Raw genomic sequence first — 23,626 nt, forward strand, 5'->3', positions numbered from 1 at the left:
TTTTTTTTTTTTTTTATGTTTGAAAAAACTTGACAGTACACATTTAAAACAGGAATTTTTTTATTGGTTCGTTTTAGAGCAGGATCAGCAGATTCAGTCAAAAATCAAAGAACTGATTCTGTTAATTATGAAGCATTTTAGAAACACATGATCTGTGTGAACATCTATATGGTAAAAACTAAAACATTTTAATGGCTTCCACACAGGAAGCGATGACAGGCGACATAACGGTTGGTGAGGGCAAAGTGGGCGTATCCCGAGATGAGCTTTACTCAACTTCAATCAATTTCGGCCAATAAGAGCACAAGATACCGTTAATTGACATATCACAGTGCGGTAACTGCGTTAGAGGGTTACCTAGGCAACCAGGGTCTAGAAAGTCCACTAGCGACGAACCTTTTAGCTTCAAGGCTACGCGTGATGAGTGACATCGCTTCCTGCGTGGACCCAGCTTCAGTATTTTGATCAGTGTTACTGTAAACTGAACTTTTTTCCTTTATACTAAAAATTAGGCGCAGATTTAAAAAAAAGAAAATTAGAAGAAGCGGAAACTGAAATGTGTGACCATGGTAATAATAATAATAATGATGATGATGATAATAATGACGCAGACAGTCTGAGGTACACCTGCTTGAGGTGGGATTTACGTCGTTGGCTCAGTTAAACTTGTATGGCTTCTTCTGCGGTTCATTTTTTAAAGGGTTAGTTCACTCAGTACTAGTGGAAGCATTCGTTTTCTTGCCTCACTTGAATCGACATTAACCTAATGAATTTAAGGCTGTCCATTTACCCACTTATGTACTACATGCAGAGAGTTTGCTACAGCTCTTGGCACATTTCAGACACTACATGGATGTAACACAGCAACTGCACAGAAGTCTCTTTAGCTGCAAAATACTCCAAAACAAGGTTGCAAAGTAGAAACAAAGAGCTGGAAGACGCTGCAGAGTCATGTGAAACGACTCCGTTTCAGTCATTTGAGGCATTTTAAGGCAGCTGGGAAAGACTCCGCTTAGAGCTTTATCTTAACTCGAACTCACCATGGCAATTCAATCAGTCAACTGTTTCTGAATGACATGTGAAAAAGTGCTTGGCTTGACGTGGTTTGGTAATTTGAGTGAACTGACCCTTTATTAAAACACTGAGAGGTTTCACTCCCAATATTCAGTTTCTCTCACATGAGATGGTCCATAGATTTCAATAGTGACAAACATTCCTGTTGAGACTCTATGACAGCACATGAGGGCCATTTTAAATAAACAATGGAGCCAAATTTCCGACTTACTCTTTGAAACATTGCTCGACTTTGCAAGGCTGGTTTAACCTCATCGCACTGTACATAAATATGTGATTCGATTGGTGTTTGTTGAATAACAATGACGTTACAGAAACTGACATAATCTTGAAAACTAAAGTGAAAAAAAATTCCACCCCTTAAAATTTCAAAATGTATTACATTTTTCCCTGTGAACTCCAAACTTTAAAGTGGAGCTAGTGTGTTTTATCTTTTATTTCCTGTTTTATATATATGCTAGCCAAACTTTCAAATAATCAGGGCAGTATACCTAAAACACAGAAACTTGAAGCTGGTGTATGCAAGGGGCAGCCAATCAGAAGGAAACAGACTTAATAAAGGGGGAGGAGCTAAAACAGCTTGTTTCAGACAGAATCAACTGGTGGGCGACACCTAAATAAATTATTCAGGAATTATTGTGAACTGTGGATTATGAAAAACCACCCAGAATGGCCCCCATATGCTGTCAAAAGAATAAAACCAGAAGACTAGAGCTGCTTTTGCTTCAGGTTAGGTTAGCTGAGCATAATGACTGAGACGGCCAGTGGTGAATCTTTTTAAAGGTCCTAAACTCCTTCTACAAAATGAGTGGGTAGAAATAAATATAAAATGTGTTCATCTGTGACCTTGAAAAACTAGTAGTTGTATTTTTAAACAGGATTCAATTTGCAGCCCCCTTCCAGTTTTATGCAAAGCTAGGCTAAGCTTAGAGTTTCCTGACATTTAAATCTTTCTTTCTTTCTGTTCCTTTACACGATGCTTTTTAAAGATGATCCTGTGCACTCTCCTCCTCACACGTGACATTATTCGTCTCCAGTTTTTGTGCTATTCAGTGTAAACAAGTCAAATGCACCTAAAACGGCAGGCAGGTGAGTGTGCAGTTTAGTGACCACAATTAGAGGACTTGCAGCGCATGCGAAATGTGTGGTCTCTAAAATAACGATCGTACCTTGTGTAATCTGGTGATTTCTTGGCTTACTTTCCTGTTAAATAAACATGAGGTGGCTACTGCAATATCTGCCTGACGTTTTCACACCGAAGTCTGTAACAGACTGTAACTGAGCGGAAAATGTACTGAAAACTCCCGACAGCCCAGGCTGTAATTATATAATTTAAATGTATATATCGTAACAGATTTGGCAGCTAAAGGCGGCTTTCAAATACGCAGGATTTTACAGCAACTGTGATTACTTTGGTATTAGTGCATAGGTGCAATTCTAGATACCACAAGGACTATTTACACATTCTTTGATATATTAACTAAAAATTACGTCAGGCAGCAGGATCAGCTTAACTCGACACCGGTCCCCTTTGTCACTCGCAAAGGACACCATGCCGGACCCACACATCAGGAAACAGTTTAGGCAGCTGTGATCTTTGCCTGAGTGTTTTTCAATCTCAAAGAGAGGCCCTCATCGCCTTCCGGTGGAGGCAGACACAAGGTTCACGTCTCCATAAGGCAGCTCCGTGTCTCCTGCTGAGTGAAGGGGAGCGTGTGTGTCGTGCAAATGTGCAAAAGATACTACAAGACCCGTGTAGGTCTGAGTCCAAACTGAACAACAGACCGTCTTCAGAACTTCCCAAACCACCTTCATCATCTCCTCCTCTTCTCCCTCTGAGTGTTTTTGATTGAGTTCCTTACATCTGCAGGGCAAAGACATCTCCAGTATCAGTTAAGGAGGAATTAAACGTAGATGCACTGCAGACATTAACTTTTCTAGCCATAACCTAAAAATCTTGGATGAGTTTGAATCCTGGTGACCTTGAGCTCAAAGTCAAGATTGGAGGTCAAGTGTTCTGAAAATCTTGTAAACGCAATAATTCAATGTAATGTAGGATTCTGGGACTGATCCAGTGGCTGTGTCTACTTTGAGGCTGAGGGGTTGCGAATTTAGCTTTTTTTGTTCCCCCCCCCCCCCCTATTAGTAGCATTGAGCAACAATATTATAGGATATATCATAATTTCAGCAGCAAAACTATACAACCTAATGTCTGAGAAACATTGGTACTCTGGATGTTGGATCTTTTTCCTTCTAATTCACTGGATCAAACCTGAAAAAGTGTGTTGTACATTTTAAGGCATCCATCTGGGACAGGTGACCAAAAGAAATCAAAGCATCTAAAAAGTCTCTTCACCTACATTGTGATGGCAGGCTCATCTTCTAGCTATGATTGTGAATGTAAACCGTATAATTACCTTCTTCTTGCACTTCATCTTCAGTCTTGCAGTAACATCTAAACAAGAACCTACCAAAAAAGAAAGGACAGGTAAAGCTCTGAGAACATTTTACAAAACCACACACACCTGGCTACCAACATAACCTTGTGTGTCCATAATTTTATAAAATATGGAACAAAACAAAAAAAACCCTTAACAACAAATTAGTAAAATTAACTAAACAAGCAGAAAAAAGGCAAATAAACTATAAAAGCAAGCAAATTAAAGAAAGCCATTCTAAGTAAAGCTGAAGTCATTGAGGGTTGATCATATTCTAATTACCGAGCTTTTTCATATCTTTATATGTTACCTGCGACTGGTCAATCACCAGCCAGCGCTCCGTGCTGGTCTGCATGTCCTGACCGCTAAGAGGCTCCCGCAGTCTGACCTTCACTTCAATGCGACCCCCTGTGGGTTTCCGTCCGTCCATCACCTGGCACACGAAACACCGTGATCACATCTTAACCCTCTCAGACAAACGGCCTCCTGATTTCTGTCTTAACGAATTAACTTAAACACCACAGATCAATTTCCTTATCCTTTCAAACTGAATGTCATTCACCTCGACAATCTCCCTGATTTCACTGTGTGACTCCAGCTTGTCCAGCTTCAGCAGGGCTGTTCCGATCGGCTTGTCGCTCCGTAAGAAACCGCTGTGAGACGACAGACACGGTTACACTGATGAGCCACAGCTAAGGACAGCGTGTGTGAAATAAAAAAAATCAAGGTTTAACCTCTAAACATCTACCAAGTCATTGGCAACCCATTCAACATCCACTGAAATAGAAAACCTCTCTATAGAAAAACTGTGATGCCAAAATAAACAAGACATCATTTAACATGTAGGATCATCTGGTTTCTGAACATCTGCTCATTCAGCATGTGTGTCATTTTTATTCTCTCTGTTAATCTGCACTTCTTCCTTCTAAAAACTACCCTGATCTTAAGCCCACACAGCAAACACCAGCAGAGCCGGCTGACACATTTATATAATTACACTGTGATAAGAAACTAAACCTGAAGACTCCCATCAGAGATTCTGGTTATTATGCGTTCCCACTTTCAGATCTTCTTTTTTGCAGCATATTGAAACATCACCAGTAATCCCTCACAGTAAACACCCACTAGCACGACTGATTTGACTCATTTCTCACATTTATCTGAAATAAACAGGTACAATTACAGCCCTTCTTGTGTCAAAGTCCCATTGTTGTAACATGCTAATGACTAAAGAGCCAGCAGCTGCTCGAAAAGTTCTCACAGCACATTTTAAATACTCACTACGTGTCGCATGCTGTCCGACCAGCAGCTCCTGGGACTCACCCTTTGTGCAGCAGCTCTAGCTTGAGGCCTTTAGCTGTCACCACCCTCCTGAAGCCGCGATGGTTGCGGCTGATTTGAAGCTTGAAACTCTGGTTGTATTCTGACAAAAAGAGACAACAAAAAAGTCAACATCGCTCAGCTAAATGAAGCAGTTTAGAGGACAACAAATAAAGCCAACATGGAAATATTAGGGAATTCTACCCAACTCCTTAAGAGAGTTTTTAAAAAGTACCACAACTTTAAAACCAAAATGATCTCGCATGAAAATGAACCTAAAATAAGGCTCGGTTTGTTTTGAACAGCAAAAATGCTTGTGTCCTTAAAAAAAAAAGAAAAAGAAACATTTATACACCCTGGAACTAGAAAAGAAAATCCCACAACTAAAGCACACCTGAAGCAAGAGTCATGTCTCACCTGGGGAGTTAGTGTTCTTGATGACAGCAGTTTTGAGTTTCTGTGGCTGCTCCTGGTGGCAGCAAAACAGCAGATGAAACTTAAGCAAAAACACTCACTGGTGTTAATTTTTAAAAAGGCGGATTTTCAGGCTCTTACCGTGCTGGGATAGGGGAACTCAAACTTGACGTAAGCATCCAGATCGTTTGCTTGGATTCCTGCAGGAGGAAGAAAAGCAAAAAGCATGAAACTTTTGTTTTACCCACTTTGAGGTGTGACCTTCGACTCGATTTATGGAAAATCAGTCTGAGTAACTGATTCAAGATCACTGGTTTGTTCTATGAGTTGAATTCCCCGTTTATCCCTGTTCATCCTCCTGTTTTATTGCTGATATGAATATTTTTAAATTCTGAATAAACACGTCCTTGGGGGGGAAAACAAAAAAAACAGGAAAAACTGATAAATGCAGATTTTTACCGCTAGGAGCAGGAAGATTCATCCCTTTTACGATAATAACAACCATGTCAGTGCTGCTCAGCTCTGGAAATATCCTGAAAACAACAACAGGAAAAAAAAGCAGGGAGAAAGTTGAGTGATTTATTGTGTCTGCTTCAAGTGTAAACACTAAGAAAACTGCACCAGTCACTCAGTGAAATTATGTTGTATACACTTTTAGAAACATATAGAAAACTGCTTTTCTCTAAAATTTGTTTAGTGCAAGCAAAAGATGAAGGCATGTATGAAATTATTTACTGCCCCTTTAATATATGAACCGTCTATTAAAATAAATGAAAGCAGATTATTTGCTAACTTTATAACTAATGAATAACTCAGCAGGAGTAAAGAATTGATGGCAAATGTTCCCACTTGGCTATGCGAAATGACTTCTCCTCGAAATGATGTTTAGGAGGAGGCAGACCCCTCGACTGAGCCAACTTCAAGACTTCCATACTCTTCTTACAGCTTTCAGCCATTTTCTCAAACCTAAAAAAAACATGAAAAAAAGGAATAAAACCTTTTCATGTTTCATGTCATCAACCATTCAACAATTAATTTAGAGTTTAAATGTAAATCTCTGTAGGTGACGAGGAAGCTTACTTTGTTGTTTCAGTGACGTTTCCCAGGTGTTTGAACTGCTCGGAGTAAGTTAAACATTTCTAAATAAAGGAAGAAAGCCAGGAGAAAGGGTCACAGAGGGTCACAGTTTGGAGAAATCAGAGGCAGAAAATCTGTTTCTGGCAGCAGAAATTATTCATGAACAAACATCAGAGAGCTGAAAAGTTTCTTCTGAGGGGAAATCTTGTTAATAGTTTAAAGGCATAAACACATTTATTTAAAATCACAAATAATCTGTAGAATTTGGCCGAAGAAAAATTTAATTCCGTTAAATTTCAAAAAGAACTTTTTATAAAGACTCTGCTGCGGTTTTACCTCGTGCTGCTCTTTCAGGATCTTGGCCAGCTGCGTGTAAACTTCCTCGGCTTTCTCTGAGATCTGCACGTCGCTGTGGTGAACCAGGATGAAGTCTTCGTCTTCGTCACCAGGAGGCGACGGCACCTGCAGGCAGAGAGAGAGAGAGAGAGAGCATTTTTAGCCTGTGTTGCAGACACTCAACACAACACATCAGTGTGGGTGAGATTTCTCTATAGTCTCATCTCAGCAGCTTAATTTCAACCATACACTGTTCATAACACTTTACACCACATGTGTGCAGAGACACATTAATGTCACCCGACATTTCCTTTCTTTGTTTTGTTTTTTTGCCACATTTTATTTAGTAGGCCATCTTTTAAATAAAATTAATTCTTTTATTCTCTCTATATTTTACTAAGATATTTTTTTAAACAGCATGTTTAGCATCACTTGATAGCCTTGTTTTTTTATTTGGTTTATATATTTGTTTATTGACCTACTTTATTTTTGTTTATTTGAGCTCTTGAGCTATTTTTTTTCTGTTTTACTTTATTATTATTGCTTTAGTTTGTTATTAGTTGTGTTTATAATTGCTGTAACAGTAAATTTTCCAAAGGAACTTGGAAAGAAAAGCGTCTTGACTTCTTTAAATTCCTTGAAGACGTTTCACCTCTCATCCGAGAAGCTTCTTCAGTTCTAAGAGTAACTGGTGGAGAGTCCCAGATTTTAAGCCCTATGGGAATGTCCCCCAAGAGGGTCATGGATCCCCTATTGATCCTCTACCTAATCACACGAGCCAAGCTTAAAATCTCGGACTCTCCACCAGTTGCTCTTAGAACTGAAGAAGCTTCTCGGATGAGAGGTGAAACGTCTTCAAGGAAACTTAAAGATGTCAAGACGCTTTTCTTTCCAAGCTCCTTAGTCTACAATGAACTGGATGACTGAGAACCTTCACAGACAAATTTTCCAAACTTTAGTGATAAATAACATTTCTTATTTTATCTTAAATCGGATCATTTAAACAAACTGCTGATAACCCTCTTCTCTCCTGTGCGTGCGTATAATTTAACTGTACTGGCCAAAAACTTGTTTTGGGAGTCAGATTTAAATATCTAAAGCCTTCTAAAGCCTGTCATATAACATGCAAGTTTTTAGAAACAAATTGTTGTCTTGTGTTTTGCAGCTTCAACCTAATTCTTACATAAAACACAATGAAATTTCAACAACAAACATCAACGTAACTCCATCAAGGCACATTCAGAACTAACTTTCTCACTTAGTCATTTTATCTAACTTTAAATTGTGTTTCTCAAAAAATAATCTGAATCAGGCTGATCTTACTGAGCACCTAAGGACCATTTTCATCACAGCTGCCGTTTTTAGATCTTTTCCTGGAAGTCAGGTTTTTTAATAGCAAAGGCAGCACTGAAGATGAAGAGCAAGACAGGAAACATGCTCTTCATTTCTTTCTCCAACTTATCAACATTGATCAGGTTTTGCACTGAGGAATGGTGCCCCAGTGTGAGACTGTCCACACAAGCAACATCCTGCGGTGTCTAAGGGGGGGTATTAGGCAGAAACATCTGGACTGTGGTGAAAGCCAGCACAGTATCACCAGATGCCAACGCAGTATTTCCTGACCACCTGCCCTTTTTATCAAATTTGCCTCCCTGCAACATCTCCAAATACGGCTCCAAAATGAAAACACAGTTGAACGATTCCAGCCCACATTTCAGTTTTTAATAAACAGAAAAACTGAGTGGACTTTCTGTGACTAGCTTCTAAAGAGCAGTAATTAACTCTGTGCTGGTTCAGAGAACCAAACTGAATGATCTTGGTTTTGGCACGCTGGAGCAGGTGCAGCGCTTATCACAGAAGGACAGACAACAGGACTTCTGCTGACAGATTTAAAACCAGCAAACATTAAAAATGTTCTAGAGGTGCACGTGAAAAAAACTTTTGGTTTTTCTGAACCTGTTCTCAGACCTTGTAATCTACAACCTGAATGAAGCCTATTTTTAACTGTAAGCAGGTTTTGGTTAATCCACATATGAAGCGTAGATCCACTGTCTGCTCACCGTGCTGATGTCCACAGTTTTGCCGCTGCGTGCCGCCTCGATCATGGGCTCGAAGCTCTTGGCGGTGCGGAGAAAAATCTTTGCCTGCTCCATATCATTTTTCTGCTTCGCCTGCAGCGCAGCCTTCATGTATTGCTTCTTTCGACCCTCCAAGAACTCCAGCTGCTGAACAGCTGGAAAATGAAGACAGAACAGACACAAAGCGAAGTAGTTTATAGATCTGTAATGAGCCCCTAGGTTCTTCAGTCAGTCAGTACTTCTCTCCATCTACCTCGTCTAAAACTTTTTCAGTACGAGTTGAGAGGATGTTCTGATAAAGAGTTTCTCAGGAGCCAAAGGAGTCTCTGGGTTTTCAGAGGATGTCTTATATCCTTCAGACTTAAACTCTTGTGTCTTACCTGTTTGTGAGAGTCCTTCTCCGATGGTTGTCCTGTCAGGTGAAGCTGACGGAGTCCTCTTCTGTTCGTGACCTGCTGTGGGAATGTCTAAAGTGGGCTTCTTTGGCTCTTCAGGAGCAGCAGGCTTTGCCTACACAGACAAAACACTACAGTCAATTTTTCCACAGGAACCAAATATTTAATTACCTTGTAATTCTGTGATCCTACCAATTCTTCCTTTGCCTCATCCTCTTCCTCATCTGCAACTTCAGCAGCATCACTAGAGGCAAGCTTATTAGCTGCCTCCAGAGCAGCAACAATCCCCTGCTCAGCTCCCACTGCCTTCTGGCCAGGGATCGGAGGAAAGCCTGTAAGAAAAGGTGTTCACTGACCTTTTCAGCTTAGCAGAAAAAAGAAATGTCCATGTATTTGTGCTGCAGCAATAATAAAAGTATACAAAGTAATCCTGCACTACAGAACTGAGCACATAAATATAATTGGGCTTTATAGAGTTAAATTTCACTTGGAAAAATAAAAAACATGTATCTCACCAGGGGGAACCGGCAGCTCGTCAAAGTTGACTGCTTTTCCTGCTTTGTGAGCGCGGATGGCGCTCTGGTATTGCTGCAGGAGGCAGGAGTTTAAAAATATGTTAGCAGCAGAGCCAATCCTCTCATCGGGGGGTAAACGTAGAAGTTTGCCGATGCTAAGTGCTGGGAGACTATGCCTTTATTATTATTATTATGTCTGTCACTTTAATTTATTGCCTCGTTTTATTTACTCATACCCACATAATTATTCGAGATTTTAAAGTCTTAGACACAAACAAATCCAAGCTTCAACAAAAAAGGGAAAGAGGATGGTCTGTCTCACATTTTGGAGCGGGCCCGTTTTCACTCATCCAGTACAATCCTGAACATTTCCAGAACTTTTTACCCGACAGAGGAGCACGTAAGAACACAAATGTCCTTCGCAGCTGGATCACATATAAATCTCTTTGTATTTAGCTTAATTAGCTTAGTATGCTGCCTCCAGTGCTTTCTTTTCAGGCATTCGCCTCATCTACAAACAAACAATACTTCAAGTAATCCAAGTCTTGCTCTGTGCTCGATGTGAAGAAGAATAATTGTGGAACAAATCCCGTTCTGATTCTGTTCAAAGTGTGCAGTTCATGTGTGGAAACGACCCAAGACTGCATGAAAAATAAAACGCTGTGTCTATGTCAGAGAGGACGAATGTGACAAAGCTTTAGTAACAGAGCACTCTGACTGTAAGGACAGACTTCAGAAGTTTCTCCTGTTACCTTGGCAATACGGTCGTGCATTCGGGCCTTGCGGTCGTCTCCGCTGGCCTTGGCCTGTGCAGACGCCTCCGTGTACTTGGCTCGTCTCTGCTCGAGAGCCTCCAGCACATCTTTAGGAGCTGAAGGGGCTGAAAGAAAGAAAAAAAAAATCAACCAGAACTACCCACTGTAGCGACCCCGTGAACGAGGCAGTAGCTTTATCTGATTGAGTACAGAGGCAATATGGACGTGTCAAAGATGCAAATGTCTCTCGGTTGGTGCAGGAAAAATTATCAGATATAAAATAGAGTTATTATTTTGATTCGTAGCAATGATGAAAATAATAATAATAATAATAATAATAATAATAATAATAATAATAATAATCTGGAAGAAAAAATTACTTTTCCACACTCCTTTTTGCTACAAAGCTCTTGTTTTACAAGTTAGGCACACCTGTTTCCTTTATAGTGGTGCATCTGCATCCTCCTAAAAACTCATGACAGTTCAGTTCAGCTTGAGCCAAGATGGAGAGAGAGCCTTTGGTCGACAGATCAAAGGACCATTACAAAACCTGCTGCAGCTCCTTTTGTCTCCATATCTCTGAGGGACCTGGTGTCATTCGTTTATCAGCTGCAGCTCTCTGCTGCGCTCCTGGCTACCATCTAGGTTCAAAAGGCCCAAGTAAACTGTCACCCCAACCTGTTGCTGTCCCCATTTTCACCCTCACAGCGGCTAATTGCCCTTATGAGATGCCTTTCCACTCAAAAATATCTAGCAATATGAGCTTTACTCCTTACCAGACAACCCAGTGTCCCCCACCACCTCCAAATCATATATTTGTGGTTTTTCCATCTTTTGAATTACTATATTGAAAAGTACAAGTAAGTGCCTGTTAAAAGCACAATTCACGTATAATGTTTGTTCAGTTAATTAATAACATACATATACTATACATTTTTTCACAACACAGGCTCATTGATTTCACTATGAATGAACCATGGGTGCTTATAAGGACTGTAAATCTCATCTCATCAGCCATGTGACATTTTGTGAATGTTTACTTTTTAATGCAAACAGCTGAATGTTTATCAGAGCTGTCATGTTTGGGGTCACTTCCTGCTACTCATCTTTATGTAAATTAATACAACGCTGTCACAAAACAAACAGCATGTTTTCTTCTGATATAATTTGCTGTATTTTAAGAGAAATAAGCTGAAAGCAGAACTACGTGACTGTTAAAATGATTCCTACCTGGAGCTGCTGCAGCCGGCTGGGTCGGCTGTGTGCTTTGACCAGCGGGAGCTGCAGCCACCGGAGCGGAGCTTCCTCCTGGACATTCAACACAAAAACACAAATTCAACTGAATCAAACAGAAAACAAGTTTGTGGAAGATCTGTGTGATCTCTATTGAGTTTCTATAATAAAGTCCTTTTTTAAAAAACGACTTTTGTTATTAGTAGTTTACTGCATTTTAGATGCATAATTAATGTGACTACATACATACCCCAGTTTAGTGTGTTATAGCTTAAAGTTGAACTATGGTGCTGGTGTACATAGAGGTGTACACCCCTTAGAATTCATGGTAATGTGTTATTACCCATTTGTGTAGGTATTTAGCTACACAAAGTAAAGGATGCATTTTTTGTCTGGAGTCATCCCTTTGCGGGAAAAGGAGTGACAGGAGAGTTAACCAGGAGGGGGAGACGTGAAAGAAAACAATCAGTGTTCAAAAAAGTGACATGCCAAGCACAGGTGATGGCCATGGCAGACGGTTTTCATTGTTTTGAAAAGTACATTTTAACTTTGGTTCTACCCCTTTGGCTGGTTGAAGGACCAGAAACAGCACATGCATGAGTACTCCACAGACCAGTTGTTCCACATATTTTTGACATTGCCCCCTGGTGATGGTAAACATGTAGATGATGGCCTATGAAGCAGTACACCAAAGAAATGACTGAAACTGAATGTCAGGTCTGAGCTTTTGTCTCAGGTTGATTATTTGTGCATACTCTGACCTCATTATTTACATTTTCTGTCATGTTTAATGTGGACATTAAACATGACAACCCCTGCAACAGCACACACACACACAGAATATCAGATGAAAAAGATACTTTTTCAATCATTTGTAATGCTGACACAAAACACTTAAGGTAAGTACTAAACAGAAAAGTTTATTACTGCCTGTGCCAAACAAATATTCACCATACTGACGTGGAAAATAAAGCTTAGAGGGAGATGCAGTTTAGCCTTGGATGTTACATTTTTGAATAATCTCACCAAAACATCCCAGCTGAACAAGCCCCGCCCATCTGCTGTTCAGGCCTTCTGTTTGCAACGGGCAGCCAATGAGAAGAAAGTTGGCTTAAAAGGAGAGGAGTTATAACTGAGGTTCTGGCTCAGAAGGCCCAGTATAAGATAAACAATGGCCTATAATAACCCTAACATAACAGGATAGCAGATTTCTAACCAATTAAGACAACACAGACTGATTGCTTTTACTGTACTTGAACCACTGGTGCCAGTTCCTTGGTGTGTTCATCATAACAAAACTGAAATTTGACGCTAGTGTTTCTCACCCTGTCCTGGAGGTGAAGGAAGGCCACTCAGATCCACTGACTGTCCTTTTTCCAACGCCTCGATCACTGCATCGAAACTCTGGATCAAATTTAAAAGAAAAAAAGGTCAAACATAATGATGGTCTTTGTGAGGATCCGCATTTTTGGCATGTTTCACATTCTTCAGAGAGAAACCCTGCCAACAGACTGTGCAGCAACACAGTGTGGGGATAACAACGTGCAGTACTATGCTACTATTTTAACTCTAGATTCAAATAAATGTTTTCTAAATCTTACAGCACTGGAAATCAAATCAGACACGAGCGATGAATGTACAGAGGATAACAGAATGCTTTTTCTTTTTTTACCGTGTTTGTTAACTCTACAAGATTTGATGCATGCTCAATAATTCTGGTGAGGCAATCCCAGAAAGTTTGTATGGATGCAGTGTTTTCGGGAGAAGAAACATTTCATCAGTCATCACAGTAATCAAAGAAATTAAATGTTTCTTCCCCTGAAAATGCTGCGTACAGATAAACAGAATGAACTTTCTGAGATACTCCAGGGGTGTATCAGGAAGGAAATAAAGCTAATGTTCAGAAAAATATAATTACTATATAATAAAATGACCAAGCATTAGTGGACATCAGTTTGTTTAAGGCTGAAAACTTTAGATGACTCAAATTTCCCACTAAAAAGAAGAACATACAGCAAAGGACACACAAAGTGAATCTAGACAGTTGTTGGTGGTAAACCACAACGTTTTTGTTCTGAATTCTTAGCTGTGGATGTTACTTTTCGTTCTATTTTGGTTTGTAGCATTTAAAGTAAATCAACATATTCTTGAAAATGGTGCCACCCTGCTGTAGTACAATCTTTAGGTGGCACCTGGAAGTAAAAGTTAGAGAACAGCTGTCCTGAAACACCCACCTCACCAGAAGCCATAATCACGCCCTCTAATCACCTTAATCATGGCAGCATACACGACCAAACAGTGATTATACTTCACTGCCTGTTATTTCTCAAAGGTCTATTTAAACACATCAACTGACTTTCAAAAGAGTTTCAGTAAACTTGACCTCTGAGCTTTCCCTTGTTGTCACCGAATGTACAAGGCCACCAAAATTTGAAAGGTCCAAGATTTTTAGCATTTACATCTATGATATCTATCGATTTGAAAAGTTATGTTCACTCGAAATCATTTAATCTGATCATGTCTGATAACAAAAAAAAACAGCTGGTGATACAAGTTTAAAGAGCAAAACAAAGAGAACAAGAGCAGTGTGAGGATACGCGCCTCATGAAGGCTCTGATTTCAAAAAGATATCTGGATTAATTAATCAAATTCTTCATATTTTTTGAGGAAAAAAAACATTTATTTGAGAAGAATTTAATTCCAGTTTTGCTCCCCCATCTCAAAATGTTCCCAGATCCAAATAGACACCAAAAGTTAATAACAGAAAAAAATTAAAAGGAACCAATTCCTGCTTGGTAAAGGTAAGTATTAGATTTTTCTTAAAAATAATCCTGTGAGACATCATGTTGAAAACAGACACACGGTATCTATTATCAAAAATGCAGCTTTTACAACATTCCTACAGAAGAAACTTCCTCTGCTCAGAAACATTGCTGCACTTCTCATCGGAAAAAGGCTTCATTCTGTGTATACACACAGACACAAACACGCTAAACAGGAAACAGAAACACCGTTTTGAATTACACTGTTGAAGGCCAGAAAATACACAATTTCTTACAAAGATGTGACAAATGGCTACATGTTTCTGTCTGAAATCCTTTTATCTGATTTAATATAAAAACATCACATTGAAAATGTTTTTAAACCATCTACAACAGACCTGTCAGACCACAATTCAGTCTGCTGGTTATCTGTCACTTCATTTTGAACACATCACTCATAGCTGCTGGTCTCTGACTCACCTTGCTGGTCTTGAAGTAAAGCTTAGCTTGCTCCACGTCTCCTTGCTTCTTGGCTCTCAGCGCTGCCATCTTGTACTCTTGCTGTCTCTCCAAAAGCATCTTCTTGGTGGCCTTGTTGGCTGAGGGTTCACCGGACAAATCAGATGTCAATTCCCACAGTGAAAGGCCTCATTCATCGCAATAATGAGGAGGGAGAAGACGACAGATTCGCCTCAGCTATATCAGTCATCAGCTTCCCTCCGATCCAAACTCAAATGTGTGCAAACCATTACCAGTTACACATGATCAAATGCATCATAGCGTGCTAAAATACAGAAAAAAATATAATCTAAACCTAAAATGTGTTGGTGGTCACTTTATATAGCCTGTTTAAGAGTTGAGAGGTCTTTACATAATACATAAATAATAAAAATATAATAATAAATTTTGATGAAGACGGGGTTTTCTTCATCGATTGGAAGATTAAAAACATCTACTTGTCACTGTTCTCTGGTCAGTTTAATCTGACTCGTTTTGATAATCAGCCTCAAGCGTAACAGATATTCTAACACAGACAGATTGCTTTTACTGTGCAGCTCAATTATGCCTATAGCTGTAGTCTCCATGCCAATTCTGAGCAAAGAAAAACACGGTCTAATGTGCAACTCAAGAGAAACTGACCATCTGATTGTGAAACGTCAGCAGCTTCCTCATCGGTTTGCTCCTGAGGAGATGGGAGGCTGCTCAGAGTGGATAGAGCAGCAGAAGACGATTGCTCCTCCTCGCTGCTGGGTGTGATGACATCGGGCGCGGCAGGTGACTGTGGTGATGTGGCCTCCGACTCCCGTGACTGAGAGGGCTGAGGTGGCGATGGTACAGGGGGAGCAGGCCTCGCAGCCACAGCTGGTCGCGGGGCAGCACTCGGGGCTCCGATGGCAACAGGCGGCGGGATCTCTGCCTCATTTACAGGCCTTCCTTTTTTCACAGCACCCAACATTGACTCCAACGTCTGTGAGAGAAACCATAAATTCATAAAGTCAACAAAGACGCCATCATGTGTAATAAAAAGGGTTCATCGCAGAAATCTAATCACTTAAGACTCACAAGTGTAAACAATGACCAAGAGGTTTTATGGGCAGGAGTAAGAAAGAGATGAAAATCTTTTACATAAGGTGTTTTAAGAAATGCAAACCAAAATTGCATCTTCTGACTGTGACATAACGAACAGCTTGGTGTAAATTCATGCCCTCTGCATGTCGTACCTTCAGACCACGATCATATCTCCTGGCTTTTGAGGACTCCCCTGCTGTCTTGGCGTTCTGCAGGGCTGTCTTGTACATTGCCAACCTCTCCTCCAGGGTGTGTTGGAGGCTGCCGGGGGCTGCCGCAGAGACTTTTACTTCCTCCTACGAGTGTGAGACCAAAACAACCTAAGAAGCAGCTGGAAACATCTGGTTAAAGGAAGAAATGACTCACTGTGCAAAACATGTTGACATAAACAACATATTTTTCAGTTTCTGTCCATCTACATCTTAACCTTAATCATATGCTTAAAATTCGAGGCACGTTAAGCATCCAAAGTTTTTAAAAGACACTAAAATGCAGATGTGAGGAAATTCATCACCAGGAATGAAGTCAGACTTACTAGAAGGAATGAAAATAATTTACCTCAACTGCATCTAGTCAACAGAAGCTGATCACGTGCCAGTTGAACAACTGTTTTTTGTGTAAAAGTTTAAAACATCTTTGATTTCATATTAAAAAAAAAATAGGCATCAAGTTTTATAAAACCTCAACAGGTAGGATGTTTCCTTTCCCTTTCTTTTCAGTTACTGGCAACAGGTAAAAAAATCTCCCATTTGACAAACATGTTGATGGTGTCAGTTTCAAGTTTGGCAGAAGCAGCGTGTATTGTACCTGTGCCGCTGGGGACTCTGGTGTTTCACCCTTAGAAGATTCAGCAGGGGCAGAGGATGTGGAGGAAACATCCTCAGCTTCCTCCTCACCCACCACTTCCTGTAGCTCTGCCTGATAGAGGGGGGAGAAAAAAAATGCAACCGATCAACAGTAAGCTTTCTCTGTGCACACACAGAGCTGGATTTCAGAAGCAGCGAGTGGGAGTCACGCTTCCCATCTGTTGTTTGATAAATGGAAATACTGCGAAGCAGAAAGTGCAGAACATAAAAAAAAACAAACCAACTGTAATTTACAGCTTAAGAACACCATGATTACTGTGTGAGCTATAAAACTGACGGGCACAGAGAGGCCAGAGTGAATTTATTTATTGGTTTTTATTGGTTTTAGTTCATGGAGTCAGTTGATAGTGACTGTGAGTTAATATCAGTAAAATGCTGTTCTGTTCCAGTTTTTCAGGGTTAACAAGATGAGCAGTGACTTAGAAAAAGCACACATTTGCCAAAGGAACGTCATCTTTTTGGCTACAGATCACTTTCTGACTACTATACACTCAACAGACACTTCATTAAGTACACCTAGTTCCAGGTTGACCCTCTTTTGTCTGAAGAAATGCTTTAATTCTTAGTTACTTAGATTCAACAAAGTGCTGGAAACATTCCTCAGAAATTCTCAGCCCATACTGAGATGACAGCATGGAACAGTTACTGTAGATATGCAGGAAGCACATCCATGTGAATCTCCCTTTCCGCCACAACCCAAAGGCGGTCTATTGGATGGGATCCGCTGACTGTGGAGGCAATTTGAGAACAGTGAACTTGCTGTCATACTCAGGAAACCAGTTTGAGCTCATTTGAGTTTTTGTGATAGGGGATAATATCCTGCTGGAAGCAGCCATCAGAAGCTACACTGTGGTCATAAAGACGGTCAGAAATTACCAGCAACAACATTTAGGTAGGCTGTGGCATTCAAGCAGTGCACCATGGACACTAAGGACCCCAAAGTGAACTGCCACTAGCTGGAGAGTTTCTCTTTTTCAAACCATTCTCTGTAAAGCCCAGAGATGATTGCATGAGGAAAATCCCAATGGAGCAGTTTCTAAAGTCATTTAAATCACCTTTCTTCTTCATTCTGATGCTCATGCTTGAACTTCAGCAAGTTTTGCTGACCATGTCAACATGCCTAAATGCACTGAGTTGAGGCATGTGATTGGCTGATTAAATATTTGTATTAAAGAGCGGTGGAACAGGTTTAGCCGCGAAAGTGGCCAGTTGGTGTAATTGTGCATTTGTTAAAACACCGCTACAAGAAACTGGAAACCATGACTCCTAAGGAATCTAACACGAAGCACGATTATTGGGTTAGTGAGCCACATCATTCTGAAAGGATGGAATAAAGTGACCTAAAACTTAAACCAGACTGGTCAATGTATTTGTAGACTTTTGATCACCAACAATATCCAAGCTCACTTTGATTAGGCCGGAAAGTCATTTCCACGTCTCTGCCATGTATGGGACTTTATCACTGCACTCAGTAGCCTTTCATCTTTAAATCTATGCAGTTTACAGTTTTAAAGCTCTGGTGTGCACTGAAAACATACCAAGTTATAAAATAAACACATCAGCCTAGATTTCTGATTGCTTGCTGGCCTTGCCTAAAGTTTGGGAATGGATCAAACAGAGCAGGTTATTTAAACACTAACCAACAGGTCTTCATCGTCTTCTACATTGTCGTCATCATCATCATCCAGGTCCTTCATACACTCGTCTGCCATTCTTGCGATATCTTCCATGGGTAGGGGACCTACAACACAATCAAGGTGTCATGAATTCACATTATAAGCAGAACAAATGAAGCAATGCAGTGTGGATGACATCTTCTAAAACAAAGAATTCACAAAGAGTGATTGTCCGGGGAATAATTATCACACATTCACTAGACTCAGCCAACAGTCAAAGTCTCCAAATGAAAGAGAGCATTCTCACAAAAAAGTTTTATAAACCTAAAACTTGAAGATCATCTTTTCTCTGTCAGTGCGCCCCAGGGCAGCTGTGGCTACAATGTAGCTTGCCATCACCAGTGTCTGAATGTGTGTGTAAATGGGTGAATGACAGGTTGTGTAAAGCGCTTTGGGGTCCTTAGGGACTAGAAAAGTGCTATACAAATACAGGCCATTTACCATTTATGAGGTACTATTCAGCTGTTAAAGTTAAATCGAGTTCACACTCTTGACTTAAACCTCTAAAATACACTTAGAAGTGAAAGACTCGGTCGTGTTCGGGGAGAGCACAGCAAAGATTGTTGAAACTGTTTCAGTGGTTTCGCTGATATTTTTACATTTAGCTGTGATAGGCTAAATAATTCACTGTTGTACATAAACAATCCTCTCCCACTGGTATAGTCTGTTTCTTTCTACCACTATCTTCAAGTGGGAATACACTCTCTGGTGTGTTGTTGTTTTTTTGCACTTTATGGACTGTGAAGTACAGCTGCTTAATTCCGGTATAATCCTAATTATTTAATAAAATCAGGAGTGACACAATTACTCACAGACTTTGAGAAAAAAACTGGTTGATTCATTAAACTTTAGAAAAAAACATATTTCATTTTATTTCTTTTACCATTAATTATATTTAGATGAACTAAACCTGCTGCAGTCTGTTAAGGAGGTGAAGTTAGACACTTATGGAGGAAAGGGATGTACTAATTGTTGGAAATAAAAATGTGGCACAATAATTGTTATATCTCAAGTATCTGGTTTTAATAATTGTCGGAAGTCAAAACTCAAACTTAAATTAAAATTCTACTTCTAGCACATCCCAACTATGGACAGTACACTTGTGTTGTCTTAACGAGGTCTAAGTCAAATTATTTATATACACATTTGTGGTGGCTAAGGTGGCAACCTCCAGGGCCCTATTTCAGGAAGCCGGTTTAGTGCAAACTCTGAGTAAGTAAACCCTGGGTTAACGGAAACTCTGGGTTTTCGGTTTCACAAAGCGAGTTTAGATTAATTCTGAGCGAGTTACTATGACGACACACTCCGTGAAGCTAACCTGCCCCCTAGCAGGTTAGCTTCAACTAACCCTGACTGTCTCCGCCCCTTTGTCGGAAACCTGACTGTAGGAAGTGTCAGACATGGCGTGCTCCTTCCTTGAAGAGCCAGTAGATGTTGAAGCCCAAATTCTCCGCAGAGCTCTCCGCCGGGAGAGAGTGATCAGAGCGCGTTCGGACATTTTATCATTTCCTGATGATTTTCTGTGTGAACGTTACCGTTTTTCAGCACAATCTATAATTTATTTGAATAACATCCTCAGGCCTAATATTGCTCATGTGACACATCGCGGACATTCTCTCAGTTCTGTACATATTATTTGTATTGCACTTCGGTTTTTTGCAAACGGGAGCTTTCTGTATAATATTGGTGACGCTGAGCACGTTTCCAAGGCTACCGTCTGTCGGGCAGTCAGGAATGTTACAGTTGCACTGAAACGTCTCCTGTACTCGTTTGTGGTGTTCCCCGGTCATAGACCCACACGATTTATCAAAGAGGGATGCCACAAAATTGCAGGTATCAGGATGAACGAAACTTAATTCATGATGTGGTGATACTTGAACTACTACTTAAATTTTACATTTATTCTCACGGTTCCCAGGCGTGATTGGCTGTATAGATGGCACTCACATTCCAATCATTGCTCCTTCAGTAAATGAAGGAGACTATGTGAACAGGAAGTCTTTCCACAGCATTAATGTACAGGTACATAGTTCCCTGTAGCATTTCAAACTAACAAATTATTTCATTATAGTAATGGATGCTAATTTGTGTTCTCTGCACTGTGAAGATCATATGTGATGCTGCCAACATTATCACAAATGTGGAAGCCAACTGCTCAGCCTCTGTGAGTGGTGGTGGTGGAGGACCCCCACCTGTTTTTCGGGCCTCCGCTTTTTTTCTGTTGGCTATAACGGGTCACATTTGAGCATACAGAGTAAGCAAATATGTACTTGTAATGTGCTCAGATAATTTCAATAAGTGCTTACAGAAAGAAAATTAATGTAGCCTCTAACTGCAATTGATTTATATAGGACAAACAGACCAAGCACTATGGCTCATAATACAATTACACCTTACCTGTTTGGACTATATTTTTATATTTCATTTTTACTTGCTGCCAGGAACGTTTGGGGCCTGTTGGGTTGCACCTGCCCTCAAATCACATCACAAAATAAAATGTATGAAAGAAAAAATAAAATAAAATATAATAAAATAACGTGTTAAATGGGTGGAAATCCCTAGATCAATGTTTAAATTAACACACGCATTGACTCTGTCGGCTATATTTTGCCATGCATGCTCCCTTTCTTTTGCAGCTGAGGCTGTGTTGCTTTTTTCCGCGGAATTTGCATGTTATCGGCATATACTGCCATCAGAATTTCGGCCTCAAGCGCTGTAAGATACATTGACCGCGCCTTCTTTCCCTCCGTCTCCATGGTGACTCGCTTAATCTGTGCTCCACTAATCAGGGCTTTATGTATCCTCGTGCGCGCGCTTAACTTGGGGTTAAAGCAACTCCGCGTTGACTGAACTAATTGTTATCAGCCTTTCTGAAACCGAATATTCCGAGTTGGACAGTTCGGGGTTACTCAACCCTGAGTATCGTTTTTCACTCTGAGTTTTCTAAACCGGCTTCCTGAAATAGGGCCCAGAACTAAAAAATGATGCTGAAGTGCTACAAACTGCAGTTTCTGGAGGCATGTAAATCCCCAGATTTCTACTTAAAATGTTCACATTTACTGCATTAAAAAGTTTGCTTATAGCCTGGTACAAAAAACAGTCTTGGCTTCTATGAATAGTTACTACTGAGTAGCTTTTTTTTGGCCTACATTCATCTTTACACTATCTATGGTGTTGACCATATTCAGGACAACTCGGGACATCAACTCAGGAGATCTAAACCCCGACTTTAGAAGCTTTGAGTTTTTGTTGCAAAAAGAGAGCTAACTTACACGCTGAGTGAGCTTCCAGACTAACAAAGTCTGTGCCCCTAACATGCTCACTGACAGTTTTTCTTCAACAAACTCTGATTTTATCTCTGAGTACTGCGTTCCTGCTATACCTTTATTCTTTATTCATTCATTAAGAGTCCCATCAGGGGTAAAAGATCAAATATGAACAAGAAATATGAAAAACAAACACACGTATCAACAAATTACCCGGTGACAGTGTGTGTGACAGTGGGCAAGAGAGGGAACTTTTACTATATCTTTCTTCCCTGATTCTGTCTAACAAGCCACAAAAATGAATTCACTTTGCAATGCCTCCATATGACAACACACTGCTGGTCCAAGCAAAGAAATCTCCGATCATACTTTTGGTACCTAATGGTCTTCCTGCATAGCAAATCTGCACAAATAATCAAATTATATTAGCAATAACAATGTCCGCTTCCGCTCAAAACCCACTTCCTGCTGGGCTGCAGCATGCTTTCAGGTAATTTATTTTTAATATTTGGGATGGCTGTGGCACTGGAGTTAGATTTAACTAATTGGTAGATTGGTGGCTATCCTTTGGAAAGACACTGAACATCCATCAGAGTGTGACTGGATGAATGAGGGTTGTAGTAAGAAAACATTACAGAGTACAAAGGAATCCACTGTTAAAATCAGTTCACTAAATATACAAAATTACAAAGGCTGTGAGTGATCTCAATACTGACCACAATAACAGCCATAATTAAGCATCTCTACCAACCAACAAACCCTCTGCTTCCTGTTTACACTGACACATAAAGTGTAGTTGCATGATCTTGCGAATCATGTCTAAAGGAAAATTAGTAAATTCGGAGGTTATGTTCGAAACTGCTAAAACACACACCTGGATGGTGACTGCATTTGTGTGGATGTAGCCTGAGACTGTGAGTGCAGCGCTTAAATGACAGCAAATGTTAGCTGTACCTACCACATGTGTAGAAGGGTGCGTGTGGAAGTGGGGTTTTCAGAACTTTAAGTTATAACTACTGCACTTACTTTTCCCCTTCTGCCTGGCTTTTCCTCCTGCAGCAGCCTTTTTTCCAGTAATAGCAGCAAGTTCCGCCTCCAAATCCGGATCGTCCAGGTTTCCGTCCATGCCCATCATCATCTCCTCGGGGTTCAGGTCTACAAACAGACCCATCTAAAAGCAGGAAGTAAGGGGATAAACGTCTCCACGCTGACATATTTCTGAAGAGAAAACCTCCTGTTTGCAACCTTATGTTTACTGGAGTTGTTACCTGCTTGGCAGCAGCGGCGCCCTGGCCTTTGGGCTGCGGTGCTCTCTTCTTCTTACCAAACATGTTTGTTTTGGTTTCTTGTTGTAGAAATATCCCCTCGGAGACACCCCGGTGGTCCAAACCTCACCTACACGAACACACGTACACTTTAAGAAAATATGTCGGTGTTGTAATCAATGTCGGTTGCAGTAGTTGTTGAAATCATGTGAGCGGTTGTCAGGTGGCTCCCGAACAAGCTGCGAAAACGAGCTGCCAAACAACGGTGACGTTAGCCCAGCTAGCTGCTAGCCAACCATGTCTGTCGGCTCTTAAGTCTAAAAGTTAATTTATAAACAAGATGGAAACTACTTCTGTATCTGCCGCGAGGGCTTCAGAGAGATTATCATACCGCGAAAAGACCGTTTACATTTACCTGTTCGTTCACAACTTCATCAGGTAGTTTTCAGAGGAACAGTTTCATTTCTATGCTTTGACATAATGGATTTCTTTGAACGCGCATGCGCTAAGCCTGGGAGCACCCTAGCTCTGCTTGAAAGTTGAATCCCCGAGTCATGTCTGCCAGGCAACGAGAATGTCCCCACTGA

General features: G+C 40.4%; 1 protein-coding gene across 1 annotated transcript; it reads right to left on the minus strand.

Annotated features, from left to right (window-relative positions):
• Positions 1-42: 42 nt before the first annotated feature.
• On the minus strand, positions 43-23,589 carry cc2d1b (coiled-coil and C2 domain containing 1B). The gene is made up of 26 exons (XM_004555248.5): positions 23,455-23,589; positions 23,043-23,169; positions 22,801-22,945; positions 18,473-18,573; positions 16,774-16,884; positions 16,119-16,262; positions 15,538-15,865; positions 14,878-14,996; positions 12,961-13,039; positions 11,633-11,710; positions 10,400-10,527; positions 9,648-9,720; positions 9,325-9,464; positions 9,118-9,247; positions 8,720-8,892; positions 6,660-6,785; positions 6,327-6,385; positions 6,096-6,212; positions 5,706-5,779; positions 5,388-5,446; positions 5,250-5,301; positions 4,836-4,935; positions 4,075-4,165; positions 3,823-3,945; positions 3,492-3,541; positions 43-2,938 (listed from the first exon to the last, which is right to left on the minus strand). Exons 2-25 carry the CDS (start codon positions 23,103-23,105, stop codon positions 3,530-3,532), a joined length of 2,625 nt encoding a protein of 874 aa, XP_004555305.3. The 5' UTR covers positions 23,106-23,169; positions 23,455-23,589; the 3' UTR covers positions 43-2,938; positions 3,492-3,529.
• Positions 23,590-23,626: the final 37 nt, after the last annotated feature.

Source organism: Maylandia zebra, linkage group LG18, assembly GCF_041146795.1.
Source record: "Maylandia zebra isolate NMK-2024a linkage group LG18, Mzebra_GT3a, whole genome shotgun sequence".
Lineage (NCBI taxonomy): Eukaryota > Metazoa > Chordata > Actinopteri > Cichliformes > Cichlidae > Maylandia > Maylandia zebra.

Coding starts and splice junctions, on each gene's coding strand:
- cc2d1b (XM_004555248.5), bottom strand. CDS start 23,105: ATGTTTGGTAAGAAGAAGAGAGCACCGCAGCCCAAAGGCCAGGGCGCC. Junction 8,893..9,117: donor AGAAGGACTCTCACAAACAG/GTAAGACACAAG, acceptor TTCATTTTCCAG/CTGTTCAGCAGCTGGAGTTC. Junction 5,302..5,387: donor AGTTCCCCTATCCCAGCACG/GTAAGAGCCTGA, acceptor TGCTGCCACCAG/GAGCAGCCACAGAAACTCAA.